Source organism: Chiloscyllium plagiosum, unplaced genomic scaffold (genome assembly GCF_037043375.1).
Source record: "Chiloscyllium plagiosum isolate Xiang-an unplaced genomic scaffold, Cpla_swu_hap1 HiC_scaffold_18, whole genome shotgun sequence".
Taxonomy (NCBI): Eukaryota; Metazoa; Chordata; class Chondrichthyes; order Orectolobiformes; family Hemiscylliidae; genus Chiloscyllium; species Chiloscyllium plagiosum.
The window spans coordinates 68,401,028-68,419,878 of record NW_028270156.1 but is presented as its reverse complement, the minus strand read 5'-3'; the positions used below and the strand labels follow the sequence as shown (position 1 = coordinate 68,419,878).

The 18,851-nt window shown below is 51.1% G+C and overlaps 1 protein-coding gene across 5 annotated transcripts in view; it reads right to left on the bottom strand.

Moving 5' to 3' along the window:
• LOC122557955 (proline-rich protein 5-like) overlaps positions 1-18,851 on the bottom strand; it is a 163,302-nt gene that overhangs the window by 79,782 nt on the left and 64,669 nt on the right. For all 5 annotated transcript variants that reach the window (XM_087996769.1, XM_087996770.1, XM_043706223.2 and 2 more), the window contains exon 4: positions 12,799-12,847. In XM_087996769.1, coding sequence (XP_087852895.1) covers positions 12,799-12,847 — 49 coding nt within the window. The remainder of the gene's footprint in view (positions 1-12,798; positions 12,848-18,851) is intronic.

Here is an 18,851-nt window from a genome sequence, read left to right as displayed (position 1 = left end):
GGGATGAGTGCTGGGATCGGTGCTGGGATCGCTGCTGGGATCGCTGCTGGGTTCGGTGCTGGGTTCGGTGCTGGGATGAGTGCTGGGATGAGTGCTGGGATAAATGCTGAGATGAGTGCTGGGATGAGTGCTGGGATGAGAGCTGGGATGGGTGCTGGGATCGGTGCTGGGATGAGTGCTGGGATGAGTGCTGGGATCGGTGCTGGGATCGGTGCTGGGATCGGTGCTGGGATGAGTGCTGGGATGAGTGCTGGGATCGGTGCTGGGATCGGTGCTGGGATCGGTGCTGGGAACGGTGTTGGGATGAGTGCTGGGATGAGTGCTGGGATGAGTGCTGGGATGAGTGCTGGGATGGATGCTGGGATGGATGCTGGGATCGGTGCGGGGATGAGTGCTGGGATCGGTGTTGGGATCAGTGCAGGGATCAGTGCAGGGATCAGTGCAGGTATCAGTGCAGGGATCAGTGCTGGGATGGGTGCTGGGATGGGTGCTGGGATGGGTGCTGGGATGGGTGCTGGGATCGGTGCTGGGATGAGAGCTAGGATGAATGCTGGGATCGGAGCTGGGATCGGTGCAGGGATCGGTGCAGGGATCGGTGCAGGGATCGGTGCTGGGATCGGTGCTGGGATCGGTGCAGGGATCGGTGCAGGGATCGGTGCAGGGATCGGTGAAGGGATCGGTGAAGGGATCGGTGCTGGGATGAGTGCTAGAATTGGTGCTGGGTTCGGTGCTGGGATGAGTACTGGGATCGGTGCTGGGATCGGTACTGGGTTCGGTGCTGGGTTGAGTGCTGGGATGAGTGCTGGGATGAGTGCTGGGATGAGTGCTGGGATGAGTGCTGGGATCGGTGCTGGGATCGGTGTTGGGATGAGTGCTGGGATTGGTGCAGTGATCGGTGCTGGGATGAGTGCTGGGATCGGTGCTGGGATCGGTGCTGGGATGAGTGCTGGGATGAGTGCTGGGATGAGTGCTGGGATGGGTGCTGGGATGGGTGCTGGGATCGGTGCTGAGATCGGTGCTGGGATGTGTGCTGGGAACGGTGCTGGGATGAGTGCTGGGATGAGTGCTGGGATGAGTGCTGGGATGAGTGCTGGGATGAGTACTGGGATGGGTGCTGGGATGGATGCTGGGATGGATGCTGGGATGGACGCTGGGATTGGTGCGGGGATGAGTGCTGGGATCGGTGCGGGGATGAGTGCTGGGATCGGTGTTGGGATCAGTGCAGGGATCAGTGCAGGGACCAGTGCAGGGATCCGTGCAGGGATCAGTGCTGGAATGGGTGCTGGGATCGGTGCTGGGATGAGTGCTTGGATCGGTGCTCGGATCGGTGCCGGGATCGGGGCCGGGATGAGTGCTGGGAACGGTGCTGGGATGAGTGCTGGGATCGGTGCTGGGATCAGTGCAGGGATGAGTGCTGGGATGAGTGCTGGGATCGGTGCTGGGTTCAGTGCTGGGTTCAGTGCTGGGATGAGTGCTGGGATGAGTGCTGGGATCCGTGCTGGGATGAGTGCTGGGATGAGTGCTGGGATGAGTGCTGGGATGAGTGCTGGGTTGGGTGCTGGGATGAGTGCTGGGATGAGTGCTGGGATGAGTGCTGGGATGAGTGCTGGGATGAGTGCTGGGATGAGTACTGGGATGAGTACTGGGATGGATGCTGGGATGGATGCTGGGATGGATGCTGGGATGGATGCTGGGATCGGTGTTGGGATCAGTGCAGGGATCAGTGCAGGGATCAGTGCAGGGATCAGTGCAGGGATCAGTGCTGGAATGGGTGCTGGGATCGGTGCTGAGATGAGTGCTTGGATCGGTGCTGGGATCGGTGCTGGGATCGGTGGTGGGATCGGTGCTGGGATCGGTGCTGGGATGGGTGCTGGGATGGGTGCTGGGATGGGTGCTGGGATGGGTGCTGGGATCGGTGCTGGGATGAGTGCTAGGATGAATGCTGGGATCGGAGCTGGGATCGGTGCAGGGATCGGTGCAGGGATCGGTGCAGGGATCGGTGCTGGGATCGGTGCTGGGATCGGTGCAGGGATCGGTGCAGGGATCAGTGCAGGGATCGGTGAAGGGATCGGTGCTGGAATCGGTGCTGGGATGAGTGCTAGAATTGGTGCTGGGATCGGTGCTGGGATGAGTACTGGGATCGGTGCTGGGATCGGTACTGGGTTCGGTGCTGGGTTGAGTGCTGGGATGAGTGCTGGGATGAGTGCTGGGATGAGTGCTGGGATGAGTGCTGGGATCGGTGCTGGGATCGGTGTTGGGATGAGTGCTGGGATTGGTGCAGGGATCGGTGCTGGGATGAGTGCTGGGATCGGTGCTGGGATCGGTGCTGGGATGAGTGCTGGGATGAGTGCTGGGATGGGTGCTGGGATGGGTGCTGGGATCGGTGCTGGGATCGGTGCTGAGATCGGTGCTGGGATGTGTGCTGGGAACGGTGCTGGGATGAGTGCTGGGATGAGTGCTGGGATGAGTGCTGGGATGAGTACTGGGATGGGTGCTGGGATGGATGCTGGGATGGATGCTGGGATGGATGCTGGGATGGATGCTGGGATCGGTGCGGGGATGAGTGCTGGGATCGGTGCGGGGATGAGTGCTGAGATCGGTGTTGGGATCAGTGCAGGGATCAGTGCAGGGATCAGTGCAGGGATCCGTGCAGGGATCAGTGCTGGAATGGGTGCTGGGATCGGTGCTGGGATGAGTGCTTGGATCGGTGCTCGGATCGGTGCCGGGATCGGGGCCGGGATGAGTGCTGGGAACGGTGCTGGGATGAGTGCTGGGATCGGTGCTGGGATCAGTGCAGGGATGAGTGCTGGGATGAGTGCTGGGATCGGTGCTGGGATGAGTGCTGGGATCCGTGCTGGGATCCGTGCTGGGATCCGTGCTGGGATGAGTGCTGGGATGAGTGCTGGGATGAGTGCTGGGATGAGTGCTGGGTTGGGTGCTGGGATGAGTGCTGGGATGAGTACTGGGATGAGTACTGGGATGAGTACTGGGATGGGTGCTGGGATGGATGCTGGGATGGATGCTGGGATGGATGCTGGGATGGATGCTGGGATCGGTGTTGGGATCAGTGCAGGGATCAGTGCAGGGATCAGTGCAGGGATCAGTGCAGGGATCAGTGCTGGAATGGGTGCTGGGATTGGTGCTGAGATGAGTGCTTGGATCGGTGCTGGGATCGGTGCTGGGATCGGTGGTGGGATCGGTGCCGGGATCGGGGCCGGGATCGGTGCTGGGATCGGTGCTGGGATCGGTGCTGGGATCGGTGTTGGGATGAGTGCTGGGATTGGTGCAGGGATCGGTGCTGGGATCGGTGCTGGGATCGGTGCTGGGATCGGTGCTGGGATGAGTGCTGGGATGAGTGCTGGGATGGGTGCTGGGATCGGTGCTGGGATCGGTGCTGAGATCTGTGCTGGGATGTGTGCTGGGAACGGTGCTGGGAACGGTGCTGGGATGAGTGCTGGGATGAGTGCTGGGATGAGTGCTGGGATGAGTGCTGGGATGAGTGCTGGGATGAGTGCTGGGATGAGTACTGGGATGGGCGCTGGGATGGATGCTGGGATGGATGCTGGGATCGGTGCGGGGATGAGTGCTGGGATCGGTGTTGGGATCAGTGCAGGGATCAGTGCAGGGATCAGTGCAGGGATCAGTGCTGGAATGGGTGCTGGGACCGGTGCTGGGATCGGTGCTGGGATGAGTGCTTGGATCGGTGCTCGGATCGGTGCCGGGATCGGGGCCGGGATGAGTGCTGGGAACGGTGCTGGGATGAGTGCTGGGATCGGTGCTGGGATCAGTGCAGGGATGAGTGCTGGGATGAGTGCTGGGATCGGTGCTGGGTTCAGTGCTGGGATGAGTGCTGGGATGAGTGCTGGGATCCGTGCTGGGATGAGTGCTGGGATGAGTGCTGGGATGAGTGCTGGGATGAGTGCTGGGATGGATGCTGGGATGAGTGCTGGGATGAGTGCTGGGATGAGTGCTGGGATGAGTACTGGGATGGGTGCTTGGATGGATGCTGGGATGGATGCTGGGATCGGTGCGGGGATGAGTGCTGGGATCGGTGTTGGGATCAGTGCAGGGATCAGTGCAGGGATCAGTGCAGGGATCAGTGCAGGGATCAGTGCTGGAATGGGTGCTGGGATCGGTGCTGGGTTCGGTGCTGGGATGAGTGCTTGGATCGGTGTTGGGATCGGTGCTGGGATCGGTGCTCGGATCGGTGCCGTGATCGGGGCCGGGATTGGTGCTGGGATGAGTGCTGGGAACGGTGCTGGGAACGGTGCTGGGTTGAGTGCTGGGATCGGTGCTGGGATCAGTGCAGGGATGAGTGCTGGGATGAGTGCTGGGATCGGTGCTGGGGTGAGTGCTGGGATCCGTGCTGGGATCCGTGCTGGGATGAGTGCTGGGATGAGTGCTGGGATGGGTGCTGGGATGGGTGCTGGGATGGGTGCTGGGATGGGTGCTGGGATGGGTGCTGGGATCGGTGTTGGGATGAGTGCTGGGATCGGTACTGGGATGAGTGCTGGGATCGGTGCAGTGATCGTTGCTGGGATGGTTGCTGGAATTGGTGCTGGGATCGGTGCTGGGATCGGTGCTGGGATGAGTGCTGGGATCGGTGCTGGGATCGGTGCTGGGATCGGTGTTGGGATGAGTGCTGGGATCGGTGCTGGGATGAGTGCTGGGATCGGTGCTGGGATCGGTTCTGGGATGAGTGCTGGGATCGGTGCTGGGTTGAGTGCAGGGATCGGTGCTGGGATGAGTGCAGGGATCGGTGCTGGGATGAGTGCTGGGATGAGTGCTGGGATCGGTGCTGGGATCGGTGCTGGGATCGGTGCTGGAATCGGTGCTGGAATCGGTGCTGGAATCGGTGCTGGGAACGGTGCTGGGATCGGTGCTGGGATGAGTGCTGGGATCGGTGCTGGGATCGGTGCTGGGATCGGTGCTGGGATCGGTGCTGGAATCGGTGCTGGAATCGGTGCTGGAATCGGTGCTGGGAACACTTTGGTTTGTAATACATATAAATGATTTAGAGGAGAATGTAGGTGGGCTGATTAGTAAGTTTGGGGATGATGTATGGATTTGGGCAGCTATGTATGGTGAGAAGGATTGTCAGAGGATACAGAGGGCTGAGATTTGAGCGGTGGAATGTCAAATGGAGTTTAATCCAGACAAATGCAAACTGATGCATTTTGGAAGGTTTAATGCAGTGGGGAAGTAGATAGTAAATGGCTATACCCTCAGTTACATCAACATTCACAGGGATCCAGGCGTACAAGTGTACAGTTTCTGCAAGTGGCTAAGCAAGAGAATAAAGTGATCAAGAAGGTGTACAACATGTTTGCCTTCGTCAGTCAGGGCACAGAGTATAAAAATTGGCAAGCTAGGTTGCAGCTATGTAGTTTGGCAGCCTTTGGAATATTGTGTACAGTTCTGAACACCGCATTACCAGAAGGACACGGAGGCTTTGGAGGGGGTACAGAAACAGTTTACAAGGATATCGTCCGAGTTGGAAGGTATTAGCAATGAGGAGAGATTGGACAAACATAATTGGATGTGCAGGTGTGGGACTGTGGTGGACAAAGTTAAAAATCACATGACACCAGGTTAGAGTCCAACAGGTTGATTTGGAAGCGCTAGCTTTCAGAGTGCCACTCCTTCACAACCACCTGATGAAGGAGCAGCGCTTCGAAAGCTAGTGCTTCCAATTAAACCTGTTGGACTATAACCTGGCGTCATGTGATTTTTAACTTTGGACAAACATCATTCAAAGGAATGAGTGGTAGATCTTATAGTAGTTTACAAATGATAAGAGGCATGGGTAGAATGGATAGTAGGAGTCTTTTACCCAGGGTAGAAATGTCAGTTACTAGGGGACATAGGTTTAAGGTAAAAGAGATTAAGTTTAAAGGAGATGAGACAGATTTTTTTTAAAACTAAGAGGGTAGTAAGTGCCAAAATGCACTGCCAGAGGTGGTGGTAGTAGAGGCAGACACTATAGCAATGTTTAAAAGGCATCTTGATAAATATATGAATTGGCAGGGAAAGAAGCATACAGTCAGCACAGAGGCAAAAGGTTTTTAGTTCAGAAAGGCATCATGCGTCTGCATAGACTTGGAGGGTCGAAGGGCAAGGTCCTGTGTTGCTCTGTTCCTTGTTTCCTTCAAATGGTCAGTGTGAAGCATGTTCTCCCTGAATAGGGAGTCTGAATAGGATCTATACCAGCAAAAGGGACCGTCAGGCACCACCACCAGAATTGTCAGTTTGTGGAGCCAGGGGTATGGAATGGATATGGAAACAGTGCTCCTTCCATCTCCACAGTTTTCATGCAAGCAACTGCTAGGGTAGCTGATCCCCTCTCCTTCTCCTCCACCCCAGCGTTCTCCTTGTCCCCTCCCATTCGCCCTCTTCCATTCCCCGGCTCTGTTACAACTGACCTGCTCTTATTCCCTTCTCCTGTCCTGTCTCAATCCATTCTCCTTTCTCCTGCTGTCCTTCCTACTGTATTCCCACCCTTCCTTATTCTCCCATGACCCAGTCCCAGTCCCTGGGGATGCCTGAGGTGGAGCAGTCTTTGACCGTACTCTCTCGCCAAAGCAGTGATTTGACAGCAATACGCCAACCACGTCCAGTGCCCAGTTTGGGACAGGCCTTTGGCCTTCTTGACCACTTGCTGGGCCACATCCTGGAAGAAGCAGCATAACTTTGAGCAGGGGAGGGATGAAAAATAATGGGAGAGGCTATGAGAGAAAATAATGGCATCAAAGGCTATGTTGACGTGGGGTGGTAAAGTACAAATATCCTCCCACTCAATAACAGATGGGGATGACAATTCCCTTTGCATTCTGTTCTCTGCCTTTTTAGGGGTGTACTCAGCCTGTTGTCTTTAGCCCCGGTAGCAGGACAAAGCAAAGTTGTGCTGAGACTAGGCTCACTCACCTCAGGTGCTGATTAAAACGCCCCCTCCAAATTGTCAGCTCATTGTTAATTCAAACAGTAGGTGGCACTTTGCCTGTATGTTCGAGTCCACGTTGGCTCACATCGTCCAAGCTGACAGTTCGGGTGCAGTACTGAGGGAATTCATTGTTACAGAAGGCTGTGGAGGCCAGGTCCTAGAGCATATTTAAGACTGAGATACGTAGGTTCTTGAGTGCCAAGGGGGATCGGGGGTTACGGGGAGAAAGCGGGAGAATGGTGTTATCAGCCATGATTGAATGGCGGAACAAACTCAATGGGTTAAGCGATTAGGCCATGGTTGAGTGCTCCTATGTCTTATGGTCTGGTGGAAAGTTGACCTATTTGCAATGATCCCGCCAAGCCTCACTGCCGCTCAAAGAATCCACATGTCAATCCCAGCATCTCCCTCTGGTTTTGGACGATGCTTCCACGCAAAGACCTCAGTGGGAGGAGACGTAGTTCGAGGGAGTGTAGCCTGTTGGGGCTAGTTCCAACTAAAACATTAGAACAAGGCCCCATCTCAGGTAAGTAGAAAGTAATCGCGCCCTCCCCAGTGTCCTGAGCAAGGTTGAATCATTAACTACCAGTTCCACTAAATGCTCTTTAGGGAAGGAAATCTGACATTCTTGCCTACGTGGTCCGGCCTACATGTGACTCCAGACCCACAGCAAATGTAGGTGACTCTTAATTGCCCTCTGGGCAGCTCCAACACACATTCAAGAAGTTCAATATCATCCAGATCAAAGCAGCCAGCTTGGCTGGCACCTCATTCATCCTCTTTAACACTCATGCCCTCAAAGACAATGGTAGCTGTGTATGCTGTATCGGTGAGTCAGTGTAACAATGTGCCCAAGACTGCTTTGACAACACCTTCCGATCCCGTAACCTCGACCACCTGGCCCTGATTCCTGAAGAAGGGCTCATGCCCGAAACGTCGATTCTCCTGCTCCTTGGATGCTGCCTGACCTGCTGCGCTTTTCCAGCAACACATTTTTCAGCTCTGATCTCCAGCATCTGCAGTCCTCACTTTCTCCTTGACCACCTGGGCCAAGAGCAGCAGAAATATGGGGATACCATTCGGATTTGGAACTGTCCATTCACAGTGTGATAATACTGAAACTCTGCTCCTAACACCACTGTGGATGCACCTTCACCCCAAGGACTGCAGTGGTTCAAGAAGGTATCATACCACCACCTTCTTCAGAGTTGTTAGCAAAGGATTATAAATGCTGGGTTAAATTCACTTAGAGTCATAGAGTCATAGAGATGTACAGCACGGAAACAGACCCTTCGGTCCAACCCGTCCATGCCGACCAGATATCCCAACCCAATCTAGTCCCACCTGCCAGCACCCGGCCCATATCCCTCCAAACCCTTCCTATTCATATACCCATCCAAATGCCTCTTAAATGTTGCAATTGTACCAGCCTCCACCACATCCTCTGGCAGCTCATTCCATACGTGTACCACCCTCTGCGTGAAAAAGTTGCCCCTTAGGTCTCTTTTATATCTTTCGCCTCTCGCCCTAAATCTATGCCCTCTAGTTCTGGACTCCCCCCACCCCAGGGAAAAGACTTTGCCTACTTACCATATCTATGCCCCTCATAATTTTGTAAACCTCTATAAGATCATCTCTCAGCCTCCGACACTCCAGGGAAAACAGCCCCAGCCTGTTCAGCCTCTCCCTGTAGCTCAAATCCTCCAACCCTGGCAACATCCTTGTAAATCTTTTCTGAACCCTTTCAAGTTTCACAACATCTTTCCGATAGGAAGGAGACCAGAATTGCACACAATATTCCAACAGTGGCCTAACCAATGTCCTGTACAGCCGCAACATGACCTCCCAACTCCTGTACTCAATACTCTGACCAATAAAGGAAAGCATACCAAACGCCTTCTTCACTATCCTATCTACCTAAGACTCCACTTTCAAGGAGCTATGAACCTGCACTCCAAGGGCTCTTTGTTCAGCAACACTCTCTAGGACCTTACCATTAAGTATATAAGTCCTGCTAAGATTTGCTTTCCCAAAACGCAGCACCTCGCATTTATCTGAATTAAACTCCATCTGCCACTTCTCAGCCCATTGGCCCATCTAATCAAGATCCTGTTGTAATCTGAGGTAACCCTCTTTGCTGTCCACTACACCTCCAATTTTGGTGTCATCTGCAAACTTACTAATTGTACCTCTTATTCTTGCATCCAAATAATTATGTAAATGACAAAAAGTAGAGGACCTAACACTGATCCTTGTGTCACTCCACTGGTCACAGGCCTCCAGTCTGAAAAACAACCCTCCACCACCACCCTCTGTTTTCTACCTTTGAGCCAGTTCTGTATCCAAATGGCTAGTCCTTCCTGTATTCCATGAGATCTAACCTTGCTAACTAGTCTCCCATGGGGAACCTTGTCCAACGCCTTACTGAAGTCCATATAGATCTCCCACCCTCAGCTTCCAACCTCATAGTTCGGGAACCCCGCACTGCCCGGTTCTACCTCCTTCCCAAGATCCACAAGCCTGACCACCCTGGCCGACCCATTGTCTCAGCATGCTCCTGCTCCACTGAACTCATCTCTACCTACCTCGACACTGTCCTATCCCCCCTAGTCCAGGAACTCCCCACATACGTTCGAGACACCACCCACGCCCACCACCTCCTCCAAGACTTCCGTTTCCCCGGCCCCCAACGCCTCATCTTCACCATGGATATCCAATCCCTCTACACCTCCATCCGCCATGACCAGGGCCGCCAAGCCCTCCGTTTATTCCTCTCCTGACATCCCCAACAGTACCCTTCCACCGACACTCTCATTCGTTTGGCCAAACTGGTCCTCACCCTTAACAATTTCTCCTTCGAATCCTCCCACTTCTTCCAGACCAAAGGGGTAGCCATGGGCACACGTATGGGCCCCAGCTATGCCTGTCTCTTTGTTGGCTACGTAGAGCAGTCAATCTTCCGTAATTACACCGGCACCACTCCCCACCTCTTCCTCCGCTACATTGATGACTGCATTGGCGCCACCTCGTGCTCCCGCGAGGAGATTGAGCAATTCATCAACTTCACCAACACATTCCACCCTGACCTTAAATTTACCTGGACCATCTCTGACACCTCCCTCCCCTTCCTGGACCTCTCCATCTCCATTAGTGACGACCGACTTGACACTGACATTTTTTACAAACCCACCGACTCCCACAGCTACCTGGATTACACCTCTTCCCACCCTATCTCTTGCAAAAATGCCATCCCGTATTCCCAATTCCTCCGCCTCCGCCATATCTGCTCCCAGGAGGACCAGTTCCACCATAGAACACACCAGATGGCCTCCTTCTTTAGAGACCGCAATTTCCCTTCCCACGTGGTTAAGGATGCCCTCCAACGCATCTCGTCCACATCCCGCACCTCCGCCCTCAGACCCCACCCCTCCAACCGTAACAAGGACAGAATGCCCCTGGTGCTCACCTTCCACCCTACCAACCTTCACATAAACCAAATCATCCACCGACATTTCCGCCACCTCCAAACAGACCCCACCACCAGGGATATATTTCCCTCCCCACTCCTTTCCGCCTTCCGCAAAGACCGTTCCCTCCGTGACTACCTGGTCAGGTCCACGCCCCCCTACAACCCACCCCCCCCGTCCTGGCACCTTCCCCTGCCACCGCAGGAACTGTAAAACCTGCACTCACACCTCCTCCCTCACCTCTATCCAAGGCCCTAAAGGAGCCTTCCACATCCATCAAAGTTTTACCTGCACATCCACTAATATCATTTATTGCATCCGTTGCTCCCGATGCGGTCTCCTCTACATTGGGGAGACTGGGCGCCTCCTAGCAGAGCACATTAGGGAACATCTCCGGGACACCCGCACCAATCCACCACACCGCCCCGTGGCCCAACATTTCAACTCCCCCTCCCACTCTGCCGAGGACATGCAGGTCCTGGGCCTCCTTCACCGCTGCTCCCTCACCACCGGACGCCTGGAGGAAGAACGCCTCATCTTCCGCCTCGGAACACTTCAACCCCAGGGCATCAATGTGGATTTCAACAGTTTCCTCATTTCCCCTTCCCCCACCTCACCCTAGTTCCAAACTTCCAGCTCAGCACTGTCCCCATGACTTGTCCGGACTTGTCCGACCTGCCTATCTTCTTTTCCACCTATCCACTCCACCCTCTCCTCCCTGACCTATCACCTTCATCTCCTCCCCCACTCACCTATTGTACTCCATGCTACTCTCTCCCCACCCCCACCCTCCTCTAGCTTATCTCTCCACGCTTCAGGCTCTCTGCCTTTATTCCTGATGAAGGGCTTTTGCCCGAAACATTGATTTTGCTGCTCCTCTGATGCTGCCTGAACTGCTGTGCTCTTCCAGCACCACTAATCCAAAATTTGGTTTCCAGCATCTGCAGTCATTGTTTTTACCTGAAGTCCATACAGATCACATCTACTGCTCTGCCCTCATCAATCCTCTGTGTTACTTCCTCAAAAAACTCAATCAAGTTTGTGAGACATGATTTCCCACGCACAAAGCCATGTTGACTATCCCTAATCAGTCCTTGCCTTTCCAAATACATGTACATCCTGTCCCTCAGGATTCCCTCCAAAACCTTGCCCACCACCGAGGTCAGGCTCATTGGTCTATCGTTCCCTGGCTTGTCCTTACCACCCTTCTTAAACAGTGGCACCACATTAGCCAACCTCCAGTCTTCCGGCACCTCACCTGTGACTATCGATGATGTAAATATCTCAGCAAGAGGCCCAGCAATCACTTCTCTAGTTTCCCACAGAGTCACTTGTGGGCATCGCTGTCTGACCAGCATTTATTACCCAGCTTCTATTTGCCCATGAGAAGGAGGTGGTGAGCGGCCTTTTTTGAACCGCTGCAGTCCACCTGTTGTAGGTTGACCCACAATGCCCTTAGGGAGGGATTTCTAGGATTTTGACCCAGTGATATATTTCTTAATAATGATGGTGACTGGCTTGGAGTGGAACTTGCAGATGGTTCCCATATATCTTTAGTCCTTGTCTTTCTAAGTGAAAGTGGTCATGGGTTTGGAAGGTACTGTCCAAGCAAACTTGCTGAATTTCTGTAGTTTATCTTGTATCACTGCTGCTACTGATAATCCCAAATGGTAAAAGATCAATGGTAAGCCTATGAATGTTAATATGGGGTGTTGGAGGTAGGGTGGGGTGGTTCAGTGATGGTATTGCCATTGAATATCAAGGGGTGGTGGTTAGATTGTCTTTTATTGGTGATGGTCATTGCCTGGTATTATGTGGCCAGAATGTATCCTGCCACTTGTCAGCCCAAGCCTGGATATTGTCCAGATCTTGCTGCATTTGAACATGGACTGCTTCAGTATCTGAGGAGTTGTGAATGGTGCTGAACATTGTGCAATCTTTGGCAAACATCCTCACTTCTGACCTTATGACAGCGGGAAAGTCACTGATGAAGCAGCTGAAGATGGTTGTGCCTGGACACTACCCTGAGGGGTTCCTGCAGAGATGACCTGGAGCTGAGATGACTGATCTCCAACACCCACAGCCACCTTCCTTTGTGCCAGGTGTAACTCCAGCCAGCAGAGAGTTTGCCACCGATACCTACTAAGTCCAGTTCTGCTTGGGTTCAGTCAAATTAACATATTCCAGGAACAAATTACATAAAAATAAACTGCAATGAAATGTGTAACACACAAATAAATGGAAGCTAATTAAAGACCTTCACTTAGTGTAGAGGAACTTGGATGAGGGTTACAGGTTGGTCTATTTAAGGTGTTCAGTTGTTTAAAATGTTATGGAAAGGTGAATGGAGATTATGACGATCGCTTAACACAAAACATTGGGTGCACTCACCTGGAAATAGTCAGTAATGAATGGACCTAATTCGCTCTTCAGCAGTTGCCTGTGGAAACAAAGATTCAGTACACTGGAAGATGTGGTACACGTATGGTACAGTAATCACTAATTCAACACTTGCTGGTATATCTCAAGTGCACCATCAAATCTACTAGATCCGTCCCAACTCAAACCTGTTGTAAATGCTGACTGACAGTTAAACAAGAGCAATGACTATTAATTTTGTTACCTCTCGGATAAATCACAGTATGATTTTTTTCAAACATTAAGGAACTTATAGTGTGGTAGGAGAAAGTGAGGACTGCAGATGCTGGAGAGTCAGAGTTGAAAAATGTGGCACTGGAAAAGCACAGCAGGTCAGGCAGCATCTGAGGAGCAGGAGAATCGATGTTTTGGGCATAAGCCCTTCTTCGGAAATGTGGGTTGGTGGGGTGGGGTGGGGAAGGGGGCTGAGAGATAAATAGAGAGGTGGAGGTGGGGCTGGGGGGAAGGTAGCTGGGAAGGTGATAGGTAGATGCAGGTGGGTAGGTGATGGTGATAGGTTGGAGTGGAGTGTGGAGTGGATAGGTCGAAGGAAGATGGACAGGTCAAGGAGGCGGTGCCGATTGGAGGGTTCAACCTGGGCTAAGGTGGGGGGGAGGGGAGATGAGGAAACTGATGAAATCGACGTTGATGCCATGTGGTTGGAGGACCCCCAAGACGAAAGATGAGGCGCTCTTCCTCCAGTTGGCAGTGGAGGGGGGGAGGAGTGGAAGGGGGGGGGGGGGGGGGGGATGTTGAAGTGGTCAGCCACAGGGAAGTGGGGTTGCTGGGTGTGTGTCTCCCAGAGATGTTCCCTGAAACCCTCCACATCCTGTCTCCCCAATGTAGAGGACTCTACATCGAGAGCAACGGACACAGTAGGTGAGGTGGGTGGATCGTGCAGGAAGTTCTCTGCCGGATGTGGAAAGATCCTTTGATTCCCTGGACGGAGGCAAGGGGCAGGGTACAACCCAATGGCAGACCCTGAACCCATGATGTCAAAATGGCTGAATGCTGAATTCATTCAACCCGACCCTAAAGTATATTCAACATAAATACATAAGGACATCGGAAAAACAAAGATGTTACAGGCTGGAACCCAATATCTGTGGTAATGCACACACATAGCTGGTTTTGGTCTTTGCTAGCTGTTTCTCTGTGAGGTTTTGTGCTTCTGTATCATTTTACCCTCTGTCTGCCTATCCTTCGCTCTTTTCGTTTGGGTCAGAGGTGGGGAGAGCATGGTGGATATCCTGCAAGAGGTTTCGAGAAAAAAAATGCTACCTTTAGCAATTTGCTTCCCATTCACCATCCCATAATGCAAGCTTCAGCTATCCCTCCACTGCCACTGTTTCCCGACTTGTCCATCCTTTCACTAACTCAGCACCGCTCCTATCACCGGGCTCTGTGGGTTAGCTGTTAACTGGAAGGTTGGTCGCTCAAGACCAACCTGGGACGATGGCTTCCTTAATTTGGGGTGGTATGGTGGCTCAGTGGTTAGCATCGCTGCCTCACAGTGCCAGGGACCCGGGTTCAATTCCACCCTCGGACAACTGTCTGTGTGGAGTTTGCACATGCTTCCCGTGTCTGTGCGGGTTTGCTCCGGTTTCCTCCCACAATCCAAAGATGTGCAGGTCAGGTGGATTGGCCTTGCTAAATTGATCATAGTGACCAGGGAGGTGGATTAGCCATGGGAATTGCAGGGTTACAGGGATAGGGCAAGGGGGTGTTTGTGTGTGTGTGTGTGTGTGTGACGTCCTTAGGATTAGATTAGATTAGATTACTTACAGTGTGGAAACAGGCCCTTCGGCCCAACAAGTCCACACCGACCCGCCGAAGTGCAACCCACCCATACCCCTACATTTACCCCTTACCTAACACTACGGGCAATTTAGCATGGCCAATTCACCTAACCCGCACATCTTTGGACTGTGGGAGGAAACCGGAGCACCCGGAGGAAACCCATGCAGACACGGGGAGAACGTGCAAACTCCACACAGTCAGTCGCCTGAGGCTGGAATTGAACCCGGGTCTCTGGCGCTGTGAGGCAGCAGTGTTAACCACTGTGCCACCGTGCCGCCCGAGGATCAGTATGGACTCAATGGGCCAAATGGCCTGCTTCCATACTGTAACTATTCTATGATTCAGCTGCTTCATGGATATGTGGCCACGATCCAATATTTGGGTATAGCCCAGGCCTCATTATTCAGGCACAGGCTTCTTACTCTGTTCCTTACTTATTGTAGATGAATAAATATTGTAACATATTTATGTGGGTTAGTAAGTTTGCTGATGACATGAAGGTTGGTGGAGTGGTGGACTCTTGTCGGAGGGCTGTCGTAGGTTGCAATGGGACATTGACAGGATGTAGAACTGGGCTGATAAGTGGCAGATGGAGCTCAACCTGGGAAGGTGTGAAGTCATTAATTTTGGAAGGTCGAATTTGAATGTAGAACACAGGGTTAAAGGCAGGATTCTTGGCAGTGTGGAGGGACTGAAGGGTCTTGGGGTCCATGTTCCCAGATCCCTCAAAGTTTCCACCCAAGTTGATAGAGCTTTAAGAAGGCATATGGTGTGTTGGCTTTCATTAGCAGGGGGATTGAATTAAAGAGCCATGAGGTTTTGCTGCAGCTCTATAGAGCCCTGGTTAGACCTCATATGGAATATTACGTTCAGTTCTGGTCACCTCATTATAGAAAGGATGTGGAAGCTTTAGAGAGGGTGCAGAGGAGATTTACCAGGATGCTGCCTGGACTGGAGGGCATGTCTGATGAAGAAAAGTTGAGGGAGCTGGGCTTTTCTCACTGGAGCGAAGAAGGATGAGAGGTGACTTGATTGAGGTGTACAAGCTTATCACAGTGGCTCAGTGGTTAGCACTGCTGCCTCACAGCACCAGGGACCCAGGTTTGATTCCAGCCTCGGGTGACTATCTGTGTGGAGTTTGCACATTCTCACTGTGTCTACGTGGGTTTCCTCCGGGTGCTCCAGTTTCCTCCCACAGTCCAAAGATGTGCAGGTTAGGTGAATTGGCCAAGCTAAACAAATTGCCCATAGTGTTCAGGGATATGTAGGTTAGGTGCATTAGTCAGGGGTAGATATTGGATAATAGGGTAGAGGAATGGGTCTGGGTGGGTTACTCTTCGGAGGGTGGGTGTGGACTTGTTGGGCCGAAGGGCCTGTTTCCACACCTGTAGGGAATCTAATATAATATAATAATAGAGTGAATGGTCAGGGATTATTTTTCCCAAGGCAGAAATGTCTATCATGAAGGGGCATAATTTTAAGGTTATTGGCGGAAAGTCTCAGGGAGATGTCAGAGTTTGGGTCTTTACACAGAGAGTGGGGAGTGCGTGGAATGCACTGGAATGCACTGCCAGCAGTGGTAGTAGAGTCAGATACATTAGGGACATTTAAGTGACTCTTGAATAGGCACATAGATGATAATAAAAGATAGGATAGGGAGGTTAGTTTGACCTTAAAGGAGGATAAAAGGCCGGTACAGCATTGAGGGCCAAAGAGCCTGTACTGTTCTATGTTCTATATGAACAGAGAAATTAGGAGCAGTGGTAAGCCATTCAGCCCCTCAAGCCTGCTCCCCCATTCAACAAGATCGTGGGGGATCTGGCCCAGGCTGATTTACTCCGAAGGAGAAAGAACTGTGTTTAGTAAATAAAACAGCTAAAGTCAACAAAGAGGGGAGAGGTAACAGAGCCAACGACGAGTGCACAAAAATGCAGAGAATCATGTCAATCTAGCTGGGGAAAATATAATGGACATCAAACAAAAGTGATAAAAATAGCTGTAAAAATGACTTGGAAGGGTTATCAAGATGAATACAAAACTAATTTATGAATATGTTAGAGAGAAAAATAGAGTAATGTGGGATCCTTTGAAAAAAATAGATATGGGTAGCATTGCAAATGAACAAAAGTAATTGGCAGATTTGTTGCACAATTGTTACAAGTGAGGAAGAGGGTAATATATCTGACATCCTGGGAAATCGGTAATGAAGCAAGAACTGGAACATATTGAACTTTGTGTAAGCAAGAATATACCGTTAGGAACAATAGCATCAGTAAAAGACTGAGAACCTCTTATCCTGAGAGTTCAATTAAGCTTGTAGCTGAAGCTAAGATATTGCAAATTCTTTGGTCGTAAATCATCAGGAGTTCAGTAACTGGCTCTTTAGATTGAAGAATTGCAAATGCACCATCATTATTCAGAACAGCAAGAGAGAGAAACCAGGCCATTATAGACTAATATCTGCTCTGGGAAAATTATCGGGATCCGTAATTAAGGACAAAGGTGATTGAATCGTTACAGGACAGTTGAGCTGATTAGTGAGTTAAACAATATGGATTTGTAAAGTGTAGGTCATATCTAACAAAACTAAATGAATCTCTTTGAGGAAATAATTAAGTAATGGATAGGGGCTTCCAGAAGGCATTCGATAAGGTACCACATTATGGAGCCACAATGAATCCTCCTGGAATTGAAGGAAAATCATGACCTGGTTAAGAGATTGAGAAGTCAGAGTGGAGATAATTTATATGGACACAAGAATAGATTAGATTCTCTACAGTGTGAAAACAGGCCCTTCAGCCCAACCAGTCCACACTGACCCTCCAAAGAGTAACACACCCAGACCCATTTTCCTTTTGACTAATGCACCTAACACTATGGGCAACTTAGCCCGGCCAATCCACCCTGACCTGTACATCTTTGGACTGTGGGAGGAAACCGGAGCACCCGGAGGAAACCCATGCAGACACGGGCAGAATGTGCAAACTCCACACAGACAGTCGCCTGAGGCTGGAATCGAACCTAGGACCCTGGTGCTGTGAGGCAGCAGTGCTAACCACTGAGCCACCAAGGAAGTAACTATCGGTATTCCCCCAATGATCTGTTTTATTAATTATTAATTCATTAATAATTAATAAAACTGATCGTTGGATCGAACTACCACGATTATTGATCTGCGGTCCTGAGCCCTTCTTACATCTCCAAGCTTTCCTTATGTCAAAAATACTCAGATCGGTTGTTTTGGTTTTTGTCCCAGGATGGATGACCTCATCTTACCTGCATCTATCCATCTGCAACAGTTTTGCCCACTCGTTTCATTCATTAACGTCTCTCTCTAAATTTCCCCACACGGCTTACGGCCAACTTTGTGTCGTCCTCAAACTTGGATGCATGGCTTTCGTTGTTAAAGTCATTAATAAATTGACAATTAATTAATCAATTAATTGAGGACGACACAAAGATTGCCGTAAGCCGTGTGGGGAAATTTAGAGAGAGACGTTAATGAATGAAACGAGTGGGCAAAACTGTTGCAGATGGATAGATGCAGGTAAGATGAGGTCATCCATCCTGGGACAAAAACCAAACAACCGATCTGAGTATTTTTGACATAAGAAAAGCTTGGAGATGCAAGAAGATTAGGGGCCCAGAACCACAGATCAATAATCGTGGTAGTTTGCTCCAATAACTAAATCAAATAGCGAGTAAAATGTTATAAACAGCTGGCTGGAAAACAAATGAAAGGAGATTTCATTACAACCAAAGAAAGCCCTGCTTAGACCACATCGGGGTCACTGTACAATTCCTGCGCATCACAGCTGAGAAAGGATATATTGGTTGTGGAAACACTGCATTGCAGCTTCAGCAGAAAATGAGTGAACCCCAGAGATTGGTTTACGAGGAGAGAGTCTACAAACTATGCTCATACCGCCTGGAATGTATAAGCATAAAGCGCAGACTTTTGAAAGTAATTGATAGGGTAGAGGGAACATTTCTCTTTGTGGGGAGTCAAGGTACGTGGTTCTAAGCTTAAAATCAGAAACAGATCATTAAGAAGAGAGCTGTACAGAGTGTTAGTGAGACTGGCTCTGGAGTACTCCGCAGAGTTTTGGTGCCCAAATTTTAAGGAAAATTATACAGGCACTGGAGGCAGTTCAGTGGAGAGATTCACGAGGCGGATTCCTGGAGTGAAGTGATTGATGTATCAAGATCAGTTAAACAGATTGGGC